At 34.4% G+C, this 16750-nt stretch overlaps 1 protein-coding gene across 3 annotated transcripts in view; it reads left to right on the forward strand.

Annotated features, from left to right (window-relative positions):
* LOC123547326 (rho-related BTB domain-containing protein 1-like) overlaps nt 1–16750 on the forward strand; it is a 42324-nt gene that overhangs the window by 281 nt on the left and 25293 nt on the right. Inside the window, exons 1-2 of one of the 3 annotated variants that reach the window (XM_045334334.2) lie at nt 8241–8300; nt 15603–15877. In XM_045334334.2, coding sequence (XP_045190269.2) covers nt 15638–15877 — 240 coding nt within the window. In that variant the 5' untranslated portion in view covers nt 8241–8300; nt 15603–15637. Of the gene's footprint in view, nt 1–8240; nt 8301–11316; nt 11690–15602; nt 15878–16750 lie in introns of those variants that run through there. The other 2 variants (XM_045334332.2, XM_045334333.2) reach the window with 2 other exon arrangements.

Consider the following 16750-nt stretch of genomic DNA (forward strand, 5'->3'; position numbering starts at 1 on the left):
TTTAGGGTATAGAGGATAGACTGAAAAATTTTATATTTAGACTTGAATTATTGTATAAATTTTCATATCATTCTTTTACTGGCATGCAAACAGACATTCTGACATATATTTTAAATATTTGCTTGTTGTGTTATTTTTCATATGTCTTCAAATGTAAAATAAAGCTATCCCCTATAGACTAAATCAGTGTATATGTACATGTAAAAAACGTCAGTGAATGAGAAGTATTTGATAGAAATTTAAAAAGCTGAATGTTTTTGAAAAGAGAATACATTATTATTCTGATTTATAGTAAAGAAATCTTGGAAAGTTTGTTAAGATGTGAATTTTAATCTAATAATGGAAAAAATGACCAAAGCTATCCTGTACACCCTAAATCAGCGCATATGTAAACAATGGCTTGGAGAGAAAAAACACATGAACTTCTGTTAAAAGCTGAATGTTTCAAGAAGAATAGATGTTTTCTGTCTGATATACTGAAAAAAAAAACAAATATTTTCATTTCATTGAACTGGAATGTAGGAAAAATTAGTTAGCTATCCGCTATACCCTAAAGCACTGTATACTGTGTATAGCTGCTGTATGATTATGTAGGTAGATACCCAGAGGGAAAGTTTGACCACATTTTTCACCAAGTGTTTCAAAGTGAATGTTCATCTGTTGAGCAATTTTGCCAGTTCTTGATCTTTATTCCTTTCCTACTCGATTTAAATTTAGATTTAAAATAATTGGCCTCAGAGATGTGTATATGCAGCTGTTACGGGTCTTTGAGCTGAAACAAATCCCGAATTGAAACCGAACCAGAATTTGTGCCAGAAATCTGTAGCGCTATAATTTCATCAAATGAAATGCCTTGAACTCGCCTTTTACTTTAAAATATTTTTTATCTATTTTTCTTTTGATCTGACTTAAAATAAATCATGTGTCACAGTATGGACTTGGTCTCATTAGGGGAGAGGATGTGTCAGGCAGCCGGTTAGCTCAGTAGAGCACTCGCCCTGTAAGCCAGGGGTTCCGGGTACAATCCCCGGACTGACTGCATATTTTTCTCACCCTGTGACATTTGGTGCCCAATGTGGTACCATTACATGCTTGCTTGGTCAGTTTTGCGATACTTGCAATATTATGTACCTCCAGAATTTGAGGACCAATTTCCAGTTTGCATGGGTGTATGTCATGGTACGGATTGGTCACATAAGGGGAGAGGATGTGTCAAACAGTCGGTTAGCTCAGTCGGTAGAGCACTGGCCCTGTAAGTGTGGGATCTCAGGTTCGAGCCCCAGACTGACTGCACATATTTATCACCTTGTGACACATGTAACACAATCTGAAAACTAGTTATACACACAAGTTTCAAATGGGTACTACTGTCAGCAATATTTTGCCCACCATTGCAGTTGTGATGTGATCGAGGTTCTCCTCATTTTGAAAACAAGTAGGCGGTTTAGAATAATTATTTATTGACCTTTTTGTGAACTTAAACCTTCTAAGGTATGTTTTTCATGAACTTTGTTGAAAATGGTTATATTTATTATTCAGTTAAATTCATAAATATACAGAAAGTTGATCTTGATATTCAGAAATAACCATGTATTACGAGCTTCGCTTGAGGTCATCAGTTTCTCACGAGAGTCAGTGCACAGATGTTGCAGTTTGACACTGGTTAGGTAACAAAATGGGGTTAAGCCATAACTTAATGGATGCAACCATCACAAAATAAAAATAGCATCAGTTAAGTTAAGGTGGAGAGAACTGACATAGATTATGACATCAGAAAAATTTTGATAGGGATGTCTTATTTCCATGTCAATGAGTAGCATGTTTATGTACAGACCTGCCCAATTGCATTACAGTCAGAAATTTAAAAGCAGTTATTGAGTAAAGAGACTTGTTCTTGATGTAACATAAAATTATTAACCATCCTAAAAATAGTTTTAACTAAGAATGAATGAAGTAGAGGTACAACACGCCTGAACACCAGATAAATTATAACTGTATTTATTTATAGATAATAATTTTATAATAAATGATATTTAGAATGGCCACAGTCCTTCATTACCCACTTAATAGTTTTTCCATACCTTCATAGTTATAACATGGTTAACTTGCCCCTCATTGATGTGGGTTCAAGCCTCACTCGGGGCATTAAATTCTTCATGTGAGGAAGCCATTCAGCTGGCTTACAGAAGGTTGATGGTTTTACCCAGGTGCCCACTCCTGATGAAATAATGCGCGGAGGGGTACCTGGGGTCTTCAGGTTGCTTCAACTGACTGTTGAATGAATGCACACTTGTCCAGACTCCTGAAGATATTAGTCAACATTTTGAAGAATGGTTTACTGACATGTACGTAGCAGAATGTTGAATACTTACAAGTGTATTTCTTTCATTAAATGGACAAAAAATCATGATAAGTGAGATAATTTCCCAGCCTTTAAGTTCATAGATGAAATGAAAAAAATGATATGGCCAGACTGTGTGAGAGGTCTCAAACTCAAAATCCTGAGATTGGTAGTTGATCATCATATCTGCACAGCTATATCTGCACACAGGACTTGGTTATAAAGAAATGTATATCTTGTATTGGGTTTTCAGTATTTATATCGCTATTTAGGTTCAGGCAGCTAAAATTGATTTACAGAAACATACAGAATATACATGAGTGCCAGCTTTAAAATAGTAGTAGTCACAATTCAGTGCTCCAGCTAGCTATTTACAGCAAAGCATCTATAAATATGTACTACCACTAAAAACTTCCAGTTTTTTTTTTGTAAACAAATAAACATGACATTTAATTATAAATGCAGTTGTACAAAAGTGGTGATTTTATATATTCATTAAGTCAAGTTAAATTCATTTGATGAGGATTTTATTTATTTAAAGTTAATATAAAAAAGAAATATTAAAGTGAAAGATGTGCGTTGTATATCTTTAAGGCAAGTCTCTTTCGTTGTTTTTAAGGGAAATTTTTTTGTCTCAAAAATTGATAAAATGAGGGTTCTGTGAAAGTGACAAGTGGCTCGGACTTACTGACATATCATTTTTACAAAATATTTGATAAATTACCATAAATATTTTGTGGAAGGGAGGTAACTATTAATTTTGTAGCGCTTTTGAACTAAGGTGGAAAATCAATGTGGAATTGTTTCTTTTTACCAAAAATCTAACAGTTGTTTTCACTACCTTTATCATATATACACTGGTACATTCTGTGCCAAACTTAGTGGAAATGAGCAATTGAAAAATTTTACCCTATCTGAAATAACCCTTTAATTGGTATTACGTTATTTATGCATTTAAAGTTGAATTAGAACTTTTATAGTGCAATCCTGTTCTATCTTGCATGTTGTCTCAATACCAAATCTGGTTATAGTCTAGTCCGATTTTGCAGATATATGCTTATTTAAGAAGTTACGAGCATTTTGTTAGTATTTGGTCCAACATACTTTTTTAACATATTTTGGGTATGCTGAATCCAAAAATATATGTTGGCCATCTGGCAAATGCCTCTGAAAGGGTTAAAAATAGAAGCAAAAATGACCACTGTTTTTACAATTTTTATATCCATTGATATTATTTTATGATACAAATGTTTATCTTTAGATATGTTTGAAAATATTGTTTCATATTTAAGTATAATTGAGTTAATATTTATCAGTAAACTATTTTACAAGTTAAAAATTTGTACTTCAGGGGCTCAAAAAGGGGAATTTGAAGACATTTTAATTTTTTAGAAATATTCAACGTCATTCATAGAATAGAAAAAAAATGAGAATAAGTATAAGATTAAAAGATTAAAAGCTTCTGCTGGAATTTTGTCAAAAAGAAAATAATACTTTTGATGAAATGCATTTTTTAGAAAAATCATTTAAGACAAAAATAATGGAGAAATTAAAACTTTTAAAAATTAACATAACATTGTCTTTAATAGAGAAAAGAATAACATGTATAACATTATGTAATCCTTGTAAGATTTTATTGAACAATAAACTTTTTAATACCTAAGCATCATAATAATTGGTGAAAATTAAGTGTGACAGGGATTAAGATTATGGCTAATGTGAACTTAATTAATATAAACAATCCAGGTCTCTGTTACAATAATAATCTGAGTCTGATCATGTTATTGTAAAGTCCTTATCTAAACACTCTGGAATGCTTTACCTGTTAATTAATCTACATTAATTCTGACAAGGACACACTCTTTTGTGGTCATTACGGTTTAAGAGGTGTCAAGAATACCCCATGGAATCACTGCGTTTTGCAGGATATTTTGCAGGTAGGAAAAATTTATACGTATTTTTTCTATAAAATTTTAGAAATGCTTTGTTTCATATACATCGTTAAATTTTAATATTTGGTGAAATTGCATTTATTTTAACTTTTAATATTGTGATACGTTTATTAAAAAGTATCTGTTAAAGCTAGCTTTATATACAAGCAAGAGCCCTTGATATGGCATTCCATCTATTTCGGAATAATGCAGATACTCGTCCAACCTGGTCATCTTTCAACCAGTCTATCTGTAGAACTGACTCAAATATGACAAAAGTTGGATACATGCCGATTATTCAAGCACCAGCTAATGATATCGACACTTTAAACACTGTTGTTCAGAAGTGTATGCATATATCAGAAAGACTGGGGCAGTCACATACAGTTATAACTGTAGACCAGGCTCTTTAAGCTTATGGATTTGAAATGGGCAGTGCCTGCATACAGGGACAAGCTTATACCTAGAATGGGTGGTTTGCATATATCAATGAACTATCTGAAAGTAATAGGTGACCATATGAAAGGGTCAGGTTTACATGAAATATGGATTGAATCCAATATTCTGGGTCCTATAGCCGCATATCAGGTCTTGGCAGAAAAAGCACTACAACAGAGGAATGAGGGCTCACAAGATAACAACACAGGCTCTCTGGACATTGTTTCTTCCACAATTACTGACTTACATTGAAGAAAGAGACATTAACTTGCATGGGAAATTAATGGAAGTGAAGTATTCTGGGAGCGTAGAAAATCTTGTAGCTGAATTGCAAAATGACAACTTCAGAAGCCACCTTGACGATTTTGTTAAGAATGATCAAAATCCTATCTACCAGTTTTGGTGGGCATACCTGGAAATGGTTTCAGTGCTTCTGATGTTCACGTGAGCTGTAAGGGATGGTCTTTGGGATCTATACCTATATGCGTTTCGGTGCATGTTCCCTTTATTTCATAGGTATGATCATACGAATTATGCACGTTGGGGAACTGTCTATCTGGCAGATGCACATCAGCTTCCTCAAGAAGTGTTGCAAGAGTTCAGAAATGGCAACTTTGTTGTTAAGAGGTCAAACTCAAAATTCAATCAGGTGGATCCTGATCAAAGTCAAGAATGGCTGAATTCAACTGGGAAGAAAGGTGGAGGAATAATTGGTATATCAAGAACCCCTACAGCTTTGACTAGATGGTCTTTATCGTACAACCTGAGGTCTCATATAAGCCTTCTTACCAAGTGTATGTAAAAAGTCAATGACGAAGACATACTTGTGCATAAGGAAAAATCAAAGAGCAGGCAAGCTGTGGACCAGCAAGCTGAAAAAGCAGTTCAAAATGTATTACAAAGATATAATGTGGCTGATCCACATCTGCAAGGTGAAAGTTTGCTGAATGTAGCAACTAAAGACATAGTAACTGATACCATAGAAAAGTCTCTACTGTCTGCCCTGCAATTTGGCCAGGAAAAACTTGATTGTTTTGTAAGAGAGAGACTACAGTTTGAAAACAGTGATAATGTATCAAAAGTTCAGCTACGTGATACAATCAAAAAGAATAATCCATCTACATTTGCTTCTTTGTACATCAGTGATAAAGCATCGAAGTCAACAGTTGAAAAGGGCAAAATATTAAGAGCAGATCGAAATACACTACATCGTTTAGTGACAGCATATAAGGCAGGCAAAGATGTTAATATGGAGGAAATACTAAAACATGAACTGTTGCCAGTTCCAGTTTCCATTTCCGAAACCAATGGAACTCTCAAAATGGGCAAACAATCCATATTGCTGGATGAGCTTGTCAAGGATATTGAGTTGAGTGACCGAATAAACATACAAGGAAAGTCTGCATATATTGTCGATGGCCAAGCTTTAGTACAAAGTCTGAAAATAGAAGGAGAAACAACATTTGGTCAGTATGCTGATTTATTTGTTGCTGCAGTTTTAAACAAAGGAAAAAAGTATGAAAGAATAGATGTAGTGTTTGACCGATATAGGCATCACAATAAAATCAAACACCAGGAAACAACGCACAAGGACATATCAACCAGTGAGGAGAGTAATTGAAAGTAGGGATGTACCGTTACCAAAAGTCTGGAGTAACTTTTTAGCACTTCCTGCAAATAAAATTGACCTGGCTAGATTTTTATCAGAGGAGCTAATCATGCAAGTCCCTACTGAAAAGACATTGGTTGTTGGTGGTGGCTTTCAGGAAGAAGACATTGTTGAAAGCAATGTCAGTGACCTAAATTTGGATGAATTAAAAGCTTAACATGAGGAAGCTGACACAAGAATTATTCTTCATGCTGTCCACTGCAGTAAACGATCAAGTTTCAACACTGTTGTTGTTTCTGCCAGAGACACTGATGTATTTTTGCTCTTACTGTGCCATCTGCAGGAAATAAATACAACAGTATGGATGATGGATGGAACAGCAAAAAAACGAAAATACATTCAAGTCAACACAGTGTTAGATAAATTATCAATAACTGAAGAGTTACGTAGAAATTTACTTGCCTTCCATGCACTCACTGGCTGTGACACAACATCGTATTTCTGTGGAATCTCTAAAAGATCTGCATTTAAGGTCATTATAGGCAATGCAAAACTGATAGAAGGTCTCGGATATGGACAACTGTCTGATGAAGTAATGAAAAACTGTGAATACTTTATTTGCAAGATGTATGGCCAAGATACTGTTAGTACTGACAGTGCTCGAAATGTTATGTTTGGCAGGTCTACAAGTCCTGAACACATGCCCCCAACCAGTGATGCTTGCTCATTTCATATTAAAAGAGCTCATTATCAAGCTCTGGTATGGAACCAAGCAACTGTTCCTAATCCAGATCTGCCTGCACCTACTGACACGGGATGGTAGGTGGCAGTTGACACACTTAAGCCAGTTCTTCTTACCTTTGATCCGATTCCTCAAGCTTGTATGGAGTTCATTGCTTGCAAGTGTACATCTGGATGAAGGACTCTCAGATGTAGATGTAAAAGTCTGGGCTTTTATGCACAGATATATGTTAATGCGATAAAAGCATTACCAGCTGTATGAACTCAAGGCAGTAAATTAACATATGAAATGGGACTGTGAACGCATACCTTAAGGTTCAAATATTTCAATCTATGATTTTGAAATAATTATATGATAAACAGTTAAACTGTAAACTGATTCAAAACATAAAAAAATTAGTGTACTGTATCAAAAATAGCTTTGCAAATATAACCAATTTGAGTTGAATAATATAAAAATAATCAAGTTAAAAGTTTTTTTAAGCTTTTTTTTCTCTGAACAGAGCACACATTTGGATTAAAAAGTATTTATTTTTGAACAAGAGTGTTGTTTCTTTCATTTGTTACTATGTTAGACATCGCTTTGATAAAGAAACCCACATATTTCTGGATAATTGTAATAATATTACCCATTTCTATTAGAAATATCATAATTTGGCGGCCATTTTGTTTTCCGCCATTTTAACCTATAACAAATCACTTGTCAGCTAGCCAATATAAATTTTTGAATTCAGCATACCCAAATTATACTAAAAAAGTATATGGGACCAAATACTAACAAAGAAACCCACATATTTCTGGATAATTGTAATAATATTACCCATTTTTATTAGAAATATCATAATTTGGCGGCCATTTTGTTTTCCGCCATTTTGACCTATAAAAAATCATTTGTCAGATGGCCAACATATATTTTTGAATTCAGCATACCCAAATTATACTAAAAAAGTATATGGGACCAAATACTAACAAAATGCCTGTACCTCTCACATTTATTGAAATTTGGACTAGACTATTATGTGTATAGAACAAGAACAAACAGAAAGTTTATACAGAGATAAAGATTTAATACTTCCCATATACTGTTGTGTATTAACAATAGATGTTATTAGGCAGGGTGATTAAATCTTTTCATTTTGTTGCACTGTCTTACTCTTGCAAATATACTGCATATCTATTTAGGTTTAAGCCTGTGATTTTGTAGCGTTGAATTTGATTATAAAATGGATATTTCTTGACTGTGAGTTTGTACATTTATAAAATTAGAAAAAGAACTTTAAAAATATGTTACGTTTAAAAACAAATGATTTTATAAGCAGTAATAATATTGGTAATAGTAAAATTAATTAATGGTGGATGAATGCATGCACTCAGCTTCCGTTTTTAAAATTGGTAATAGGAAGGTTTAGGTTAAGGGGATCATTGGTAAAAGGGAAGGTAAGGTTTAGAGGACTATTGGTAATAGGGAAGGTTAGATTTAGAGACTGTTGATAGCAAGGAAGTATAGTTTTTGGAGACTGTTGGTAATTATATATAAGGGAAGGTAAGTTTTAGAGGCTATTGATAGCAAGGGAGTATAGGTTTAGGAGACTGTTGGTAAAAGGGAAGGTTAGATTAATGGGGCTATTAGTGATAGGGAAGGTTAGGTTTAGGGGACTCTTTGTGGTAGAGAAGGTTAGGTTTAGGGACTATTGGTAATAGGGGAGGTAAGGTTTAGGGGAATGTTAATAATAGGGAAGATTTAGGGACTATTGGTAGCAGGGGAGGTATGGTTTAGGGGACTGTTTGTAATAGAGAAGAATAAGTTTAGGGACCATTGGTAAAATGGAAGGTAAGGTTTAGGGACTATTGGAAATAGGGAAGGTTAGGTTTAGGAGACTGTTGGTACTAGAAAAAATTAAGGTTTATGGGGGCTATTCGTAATAGGGAAGGTAAGGTTTAGAGAACTCAGGGCTTTTTCTGGCCATTTTGGGAAAAAGGCCCCTGTGCTTTTTGGGAATTTTCGACTCGCGAATACTGCCATATTGGGAAATATATGTATCGGTTAAACATCCAAATTAGGAAAGTATTTCCATGAAAATCAGTCTTTTTTTTTTTTCTTATGTATATTCCTGTGATTTCTACTGCTAATATTCATAAAAGGAAACTGCTTTATATTTCAAATTCAATAAAATCTACAATACTATGGTTGCACCACTATAATTTGCAACAAAATACATGTACCTAGGTCTAAAAAAAAAAAAAAAAAAAAAAAAATTTTTTTTTTTTTTTTTTTTTTTGCTTTGATTGGGAATTTTTGAACAGCTATTGGGAAAAAATATGCATATTTGCCATTGGGAATGGGGCCGAATTTCGGCCCCGTGGGACACGCTGAAAAAGCCCTGGAACTGTTGGTGATGAGGAAGGTTAGGTTTAGGGGGCTTTTGGTAGAGGGAAAGGTGAGGTTTAGGGGACTGTTGGTAATAGGGAAGGTTATATCTAGAAGACTATTGGTAATGGGGAAAGTTAGTTTTAGGAAACTATTAGTAACAGGGAAAGTTAGGTTTAGGGGGCTATTAGTAATAGGAAAGGTTAGGGTTAGAGGACTATAATTTGGTAATCAGGAAGGCTATGTTTAGGGGGCTATTATTAATGGGGAAGGTTAGGTTTAGGGGTATATTAGACTAGTAATGAGTAGGGTTAGGTTTAGGGGGCTATTAGTAATAGGGAAGGTTAGGTTTAGAGGACTATTAGTAATGGGGAAGGTTAGGTTTAGGCGGCTATTAGTAATAGGGAAGTTTATGTTTAGAGGACTGTTGGTAATGGGGAAGGTTAGGTTTAGGGGGCTATTAGTAGTAGGGAAGGTTGTTTAGAGGACTATTAGTAATGGGGAAGGTTAGGTTTAGGGGGCTATTAGTAATAGGGAAGTTTATGTTTAGAGGACTGTTGGTAATGGGGAAGGTTAGGTTTAGGGGGCTATTTGTAATGGGGAAGGTTAGGTTTAGGGGGCTATTGGTAATGAGGAAGGTAAGGTTTAAGGGGCTATTGGTAATGAGGAAGGTTAGGTTTAAGGGGCTATTGGTAATGGGGAAGGTTAAGTTTAGGGGGCTATTGGTAATGGGGAAGGTTAGGTTTAGGGGACTATTGACGATGGAGAAAATAATGTATAGGGGACTGTTGGTAACAAGGAGGGTAAGGTTTAGGGGGCTATTTGTAATAGGGAGAGTTGGGCTTAGTGGTGCTATATATTGGTGATATGTAATAGGGATGTTTAGGTGGCTACTGGTAATAGGGAATATTAGGTTTATGGGGCTGTTAGTAATAGGAAGGATAAAGTTTAGCTCTTGCTAATAGGGAATATGTGGGGTGATCAACATGGTATTCTTGTCTCGCAAATAGACAAGAATCTCCAAAACCTTGTTTTAACATTATCCATAAAAGGCAAACTGTGTTTATTCATTATGTTTTATATATACTTGCTTTGTCTTACAAAAGTGATAAATGTGTTAATTTGCTTATTTACAAAATTCAGAGAAATTCGGTCACACTATATAATGATGTAATAAAATGTAAATTAAGTGTTAAATTGTACAGGGTTTTAAGGGTTTATAAATATGTAATTTTGACAATTTAAAGATTGTCCGTCACATTTAAGAATTTACAGTTTATGATACTTTTCACTTTATATATTAATTCATAAAGTCGGTCCTACAGTAAAACACCAGTTGCTAAAGGTTAGAAGGGAACACATTATCCGTGATTTCGTGCAGTCATTCGGCGATATATGGCCTTTCGTCGCCTCAACGCGAAACTAGTCTATGTGTATATAGAAATAGAAGCAGATAGACTAGTTTCGCGTTGAGGCCACGCTTTTTGTGTCGGTTCGCCGTAAAATCTAACTCACTCACTTCGTGCAGTTGAAACAAACAAATAATATTGTAAGGAAAACAGTGATGGAGAACTTGATGTAGTGCTTGAGGGAGTCTGTGTGTTCAAGCGTGCGTTCTTTCAATATAGTATAGTATCTAGGATTTCTGGTCCGGTTTGATAAACAACTGTTACATAACTTTAAAAATTCTGCTAAAATCATCTTGAAACCTGTGTTATATCAAGTAAAAAAAAAAAAAACTGAACATGTTAGTGAAACTCAAACACCTGTGGTTCTATAAACATATTGTACAAATTTGTTTACAATTTTGCTATAAATATGTTAAAATCTGCATTTAGCATTCCAGCATGTCAAAAGGCAGATGATTAATTGCTAATGGTACTATATGAAGATATAATATTTCAGTTACCTTTTAAAGTTCTATATTTAGTCAAACATATTACACTTCAGAGTAAGAGGAAAATTAATAAGATGATTGAATAAAATGTTGATATTTAATACATGCATGTAACATAAGGTTTGGTATCAAACGGATCATCAACAAAGAAACGGAAGCTGTTAATGGAGATGATTCTGATTTCTTTTCAATTTTCTAGACGTGTTGTGTGAAATAGTATATCAGCCTGTGAAAATAAATACAGAATTAGGTAGATCTACATTGTATCATTCAAATGAAGGTAGAGATGAGAAATTAAGGAAATTGACTTATGAAATGAAGGCATTTTATATATGTTACATAGATTCAGGCAAATACAGTTACGGTAAGTACCTTTTATTCAGTGAATTTAAAGTGGAATTATGTGCATTTTTCAATAATAAATACAGCCAAAATAGATTTTTTTGTGTAAAGCGTGGAGAAAATTATAGCTTTTAACCCAATATACCAATCTCTTCCTGTTACCACTGTACAGTACGAAATAATAACTTTCAAAATATGACTTTTCTTATTTTGACTGGGGCAGTCTTTTTAAGAAAAGTCACACTGCACGCAGGAACTGCTTCCCTTCAGCTTCAAAATTCTCTACCTATAGGTAAGGGAGATCATATATCAGGTCAGTAGGTCAAAGGTCAAGGTCACAAATGGAGCTCGGAGGTCAGATTTGACCCTTGTATTTCGTGTCTGAGCATAACTAAATAACCATTCAGGTGCATGAACTTGGTCTGTAGGTCAAGGTAACAAATTAAGTTTTAATCTGTCCTTTGTATTTTGTGTCCAGAGCTTGGAAAATAGATGGGTGGTGTTGAGGTGATTATAGGAGTGCAACAATGCACATTACTGTCAAAACCTCCCCCTCAAAAAAATCACATACATTTTTGTGTGTCAGTATTCAAGCACATGAACCAGGTCGGTTGGTCAAGGTTACATCAAAGTCAAACCTGTCTGTCATATTTTGTGTCCAGAATATAACTTGATAACCTTTTCAAGGTATTGACTTCAAACTTTGCCATGATTCCCACAATTCCCCCATGCATAGCCACATTACATCCCACCATTTCATCCCATACACACACCCCCAAAAAATTTTTAATTCTACCTTCTCCTCCTCTGATCTAGAACTATAGGCGTCTATTGCCCCACTTTGCGGAGCTCAATACAATGTTCCGTAAATTGTATCTGCATTTATTATATCAGAAGTAACAGTTGATGCATTCATTAGATTTAACTGTGATACCATTTTTATACAAACAAAGAGAATGGCAATCAATTATGCTGAATTGCTGCATAATTCTTTATAATGTCACAGCCTGTTTTTTGTTGTTTGTGTTATTTACATGTAATATGCATGATTTTAGTTCAATAATCTATATTTAGTGTATTACATATCAGTTTCATGCCATTCTGAAATTATTCTGTTTACTAAGACTTTAAAACCTCTTAGTCATGTTTAAATTAATTAAACCATGCTTCTGTACTGCTAAACATTATGTCTTAGGAATCAATGTGGATTATCATCCTGAAAATTTCTCTGTTTAAAATGTTGCGATCATCAGATATAATTTCACTGCATAGTATTAAATGAAAATGAAATTAAACTTTCTGCTACTGTCAATGTCATGTACTTTTATACATGTACAATGTATTCTGTCCCTAAATAAAGAATGCTGAAGGGTCTAAAATTACTGACAGGTAAAATTTTTATCTAGATCACCTTAATAAACATGTTAAAAGTATTTACAAAATGAAAGATCAAACTTATCTCTCCTGGTAAAGATATTGTGAAGTAACTCTTCAACCAAAACTAAAATTTCTTTTACATTGTCACTAAACACTAAAGCCAAAGCAAACAAGCAACTAAGTGAGGGGAGTGGGTTAAGGTGGGAAGTGGGCAATTACACCTTCTAATGGTATTCTCTTTCTGTTCCTTCTGCTATAGTTCTTTTGATTCTAAATATTTTTATTTTGCATTTAATCTCCGAAAACCATACTAAATTATGTCTGAGATAGGTTGATTTTATGTTGTCCCTGCCCTGCCTTGCCCTGTCCTGCCCCCTGTCTCAGAAACTACACCAAACTTTGTAGGAAGGTGTAGTGCTAAGGCTAGTTTTACAAATATGTCAGCATTTTTATGTTGAATGAGTTATTGACATTAAATATCACTTAAAGAGGATATAGATTTAGGGTCAAAGGTCAAGGTCATAATAAGCTTAGGACAAAAAATTGTTTTTGCTCTATAACCAAATAACCATTTGGTCTACAGCTGTCAAAATTTTTAGGATGTTTGCATAGGTCAGAATTTGACCCCTTTTGTAATAGATTAAAAGTCAAGAATGAAAGGTGTTTGAGATCAGTTATTAAAGAACACCTACTTCTATCATTAAAAAGACATTTGTTTGCGGTAACACGACCTACCCGTGAAAATCGCTGCGACCCAACTTTTTTTCTGGCTGATCAAATGAAATTTTTTTTCCTTATATGATTATATTAAAAAAAATCCCTACCTACCTACCAACACAAAAACTTTGGGTCACATTGCCGCAAACAATTTTTTAGTTACGGCCTAACTCATAGAATAGTTAAGATGACTAATATTGTTGCGGGGGTTAAAGGTCAAGGCCACAGTGATCTAAAGACAAAGATTGTTTTTGCTCAATAATTACAGTAAATTATTGCACCTTTAGCTGTCAGATTTTATAGAATGATTGCTTGGGTCAGTATTAAGCCACAGTTGATTCATGTCAAAGGTAATGGCCACAGTAAGTTTTTAAGTGAAATGTTTTCAGATCAATAAATAAAGAACATACCGGTACAGGCATAATTTCTTCAAACTAAATTTTTTTGACGATTTAGTAGGGATCAGTATTTCAAATATTAAGGTGACACAGGTGCCTTATTTCTGATCAGTATCATGAGCATTATTTGGCCTCACTCAGCAGCCTTCAGACTTAATAAAGACAGTTGCATGCCTATATAGTTATCTGATGATTTCTTTCGTTAAAGAGGCTAATACATTAAAGTTATGTCGAAGTGACATTGAGACTGTAAATTGTTTATGGTGAATTACATGTTGATAGCATAATTGCCTGTATCAGTAGATATCTCCTTGAATTTTTGTGGTGATTAGCTCAAGGTGAAGATGACATTCATATTGACCTTGAGGCTGAAAGTTGTTTCTCATCACTAACTGGAATACTTTAAGGCTTAAAGCCCTTAAATTTGCAGTGATCGCCTGTGTCAACAGAAAATCTTAATAGTTTTTGTGATCAAGGTGACAGCATAGTTAATTACATAATACTGAAAATTACATTTTAGTTTCCGCCTGACAGACAGTCATATGGAACATCATGTGGTACATAATTATGTGTTTTAGAACAGCTTTTGTTCAATTTTTGTTGACTAGATAAAGTTGTATCAATTTCTTATGTAATTGTGATCACCTTTTTAGTTAAAAAAAACAACTTTGTGACAAACATGTTATGGTAAATTTTTCTTTTGGTTTTGCACGTCATGTGATATAGCTGGTATTTTATATAGGGATGGCAACGAGTACTGATTTTGGTACTCGAGTGCTTGCCGATTTTTTCGATCGAGTACTCTGTTACTCGTTAAAAGTGGTTTCTGTAACCAGAATAGGCGAGAATCAGCCGTATTTAGCATTTGTTCACTATTAAAGGGAGATAATTCAAAATCATTAGTTGTTTCACCATGGCTCCCGTAAGCAATGATATAATTAGACTGGTTTACTTTTTAATTATATAGGATATGTTCTTTATGATGTACGCTAATTTTAACATTTGCATACAGGTGTGGTGTGATTTTCTAAATGTTTATGATATACGCGGTACTGCAATAAGCGGCATAAAAACAATTTACAGTGATCATGAAACACGTGTTACCTGTCAGGGGTCATTATTGACAATTGTGCATCAATTCACACCTTCGTGTTTGTATAATCTGGGTAATTTATCGAATAGATGACACTTTGGTGTCATTTAAATGGCCGCGTTAAAAACGTGTTACTAGTCTTTTTTCATTTTTTTTTTTCTTCTTTTCGATTACTCGATTACTAAATTTCGTAATCGATACTAGGAACATCGAGCGGGTACTCGGTTAACGGGGTAACCGTTGCCATTCCTAATTGCATATCAGATCAAATGAAGTGGTATAGGGAGACATGTGCTGTACTAAAACCAGTCTGTAATTACATATATAATACTGCTGTTATATATTTTCAGCTTTTCGTGACACTGGAAGATAAAGAACATTTACAATGTTTGATGTGGAAGAATCGCCGATCCCAGACAGAAAACGCGAACAAGTACCATGTATGCTTTATCCACCAACGGTGCTCAACGAGTTCATAAAATGTGTCGCCATTGGCGACAGCGGTGTCGGGAAGACTTGTCTGATCACGGCATGGGCGTGTAATACACATTATAACCTGGAACAGCTGGTGAAGACACATGTCTCCACAGTATGGGCTCATGACCACTACAGAAAAGACCCCGAGGTAAAAGATCAAAAGTCATTGACACATAATAATACTCGAGGGTTTAACGGAAAACTGTTGTATCTTATTCTTTAAATTTAGTGAGTTGAAACAGTTTTCCTTTTAGTCCTCATATTTTGTTTTATTGTATTTTTGTTTGTAATATTCTTTGAGGGTAGTGTAAATTCAAAGTTTACAGTTGGAAATTTTGCCACTAAAGTTATAGATATACATTGTGCATAGTGCCAATTGTTCATATAGATAAATTATAAGATCCTGGAGAAAGATCTCTGGAGTCTTACAGGAATTTGGGGAAACTGGCACATGACCGAATTACGAGAAATGTTAACATTTTTTGAAGTAAATTTCTAAACATCCGAGTAGAGGACTAAATCTTTAATAATTGCAGGCATTTAACATCATGTTTATTCACTGTTAGCAAATACTTTACTTATATGTTCTAGACTTTGAAGTTTCAAATTTGCCTTGTCGAATAATGGTTAACATGGATTGGCTGTTAGGTTTGACTTAGTCCTGTCTTATATGTTTGTTGTGATCAGTAACGTACTTGTTACACTGGGAAAGGGCCTTCACCTTTATATTGTATCACATAGCACGTCTAGGTTTGTCTGAACCCAGCAGAAACAACAAACACTGTCACTGAAGCACTGCACAGATATGTGTTGGGCAACTGAAACCAGTTAAATTAAGAAAAAGTTTGTTATACAACATGCCAATGTTGAGAAGAGCTAACTTATCCCTATATTTTACATATCTAGCAGATACTGGAGCAGTCTGTTGCTAACTTATCCCTATATTTTACATATCTAACATACTGGAGCAGTCTGTAGCTAACTTATCCCTGTATTTTACATATCTAACATACTGGAGCAG

Source organism: Mercenaria mercenaria, chromosome 9 (assembly GCF_021730395.1).
Source record: "Mercenaria mercenaria strain notata chromosome 9, MADL_Memer_1, whole genome shotgun sequence".
Lineage (NCBI taxonomy): Eukaryota > Metazoa > Mollusca > Bivalvia > Venerida > Veneridae > Mercenaria > Mercenaria mercenaria.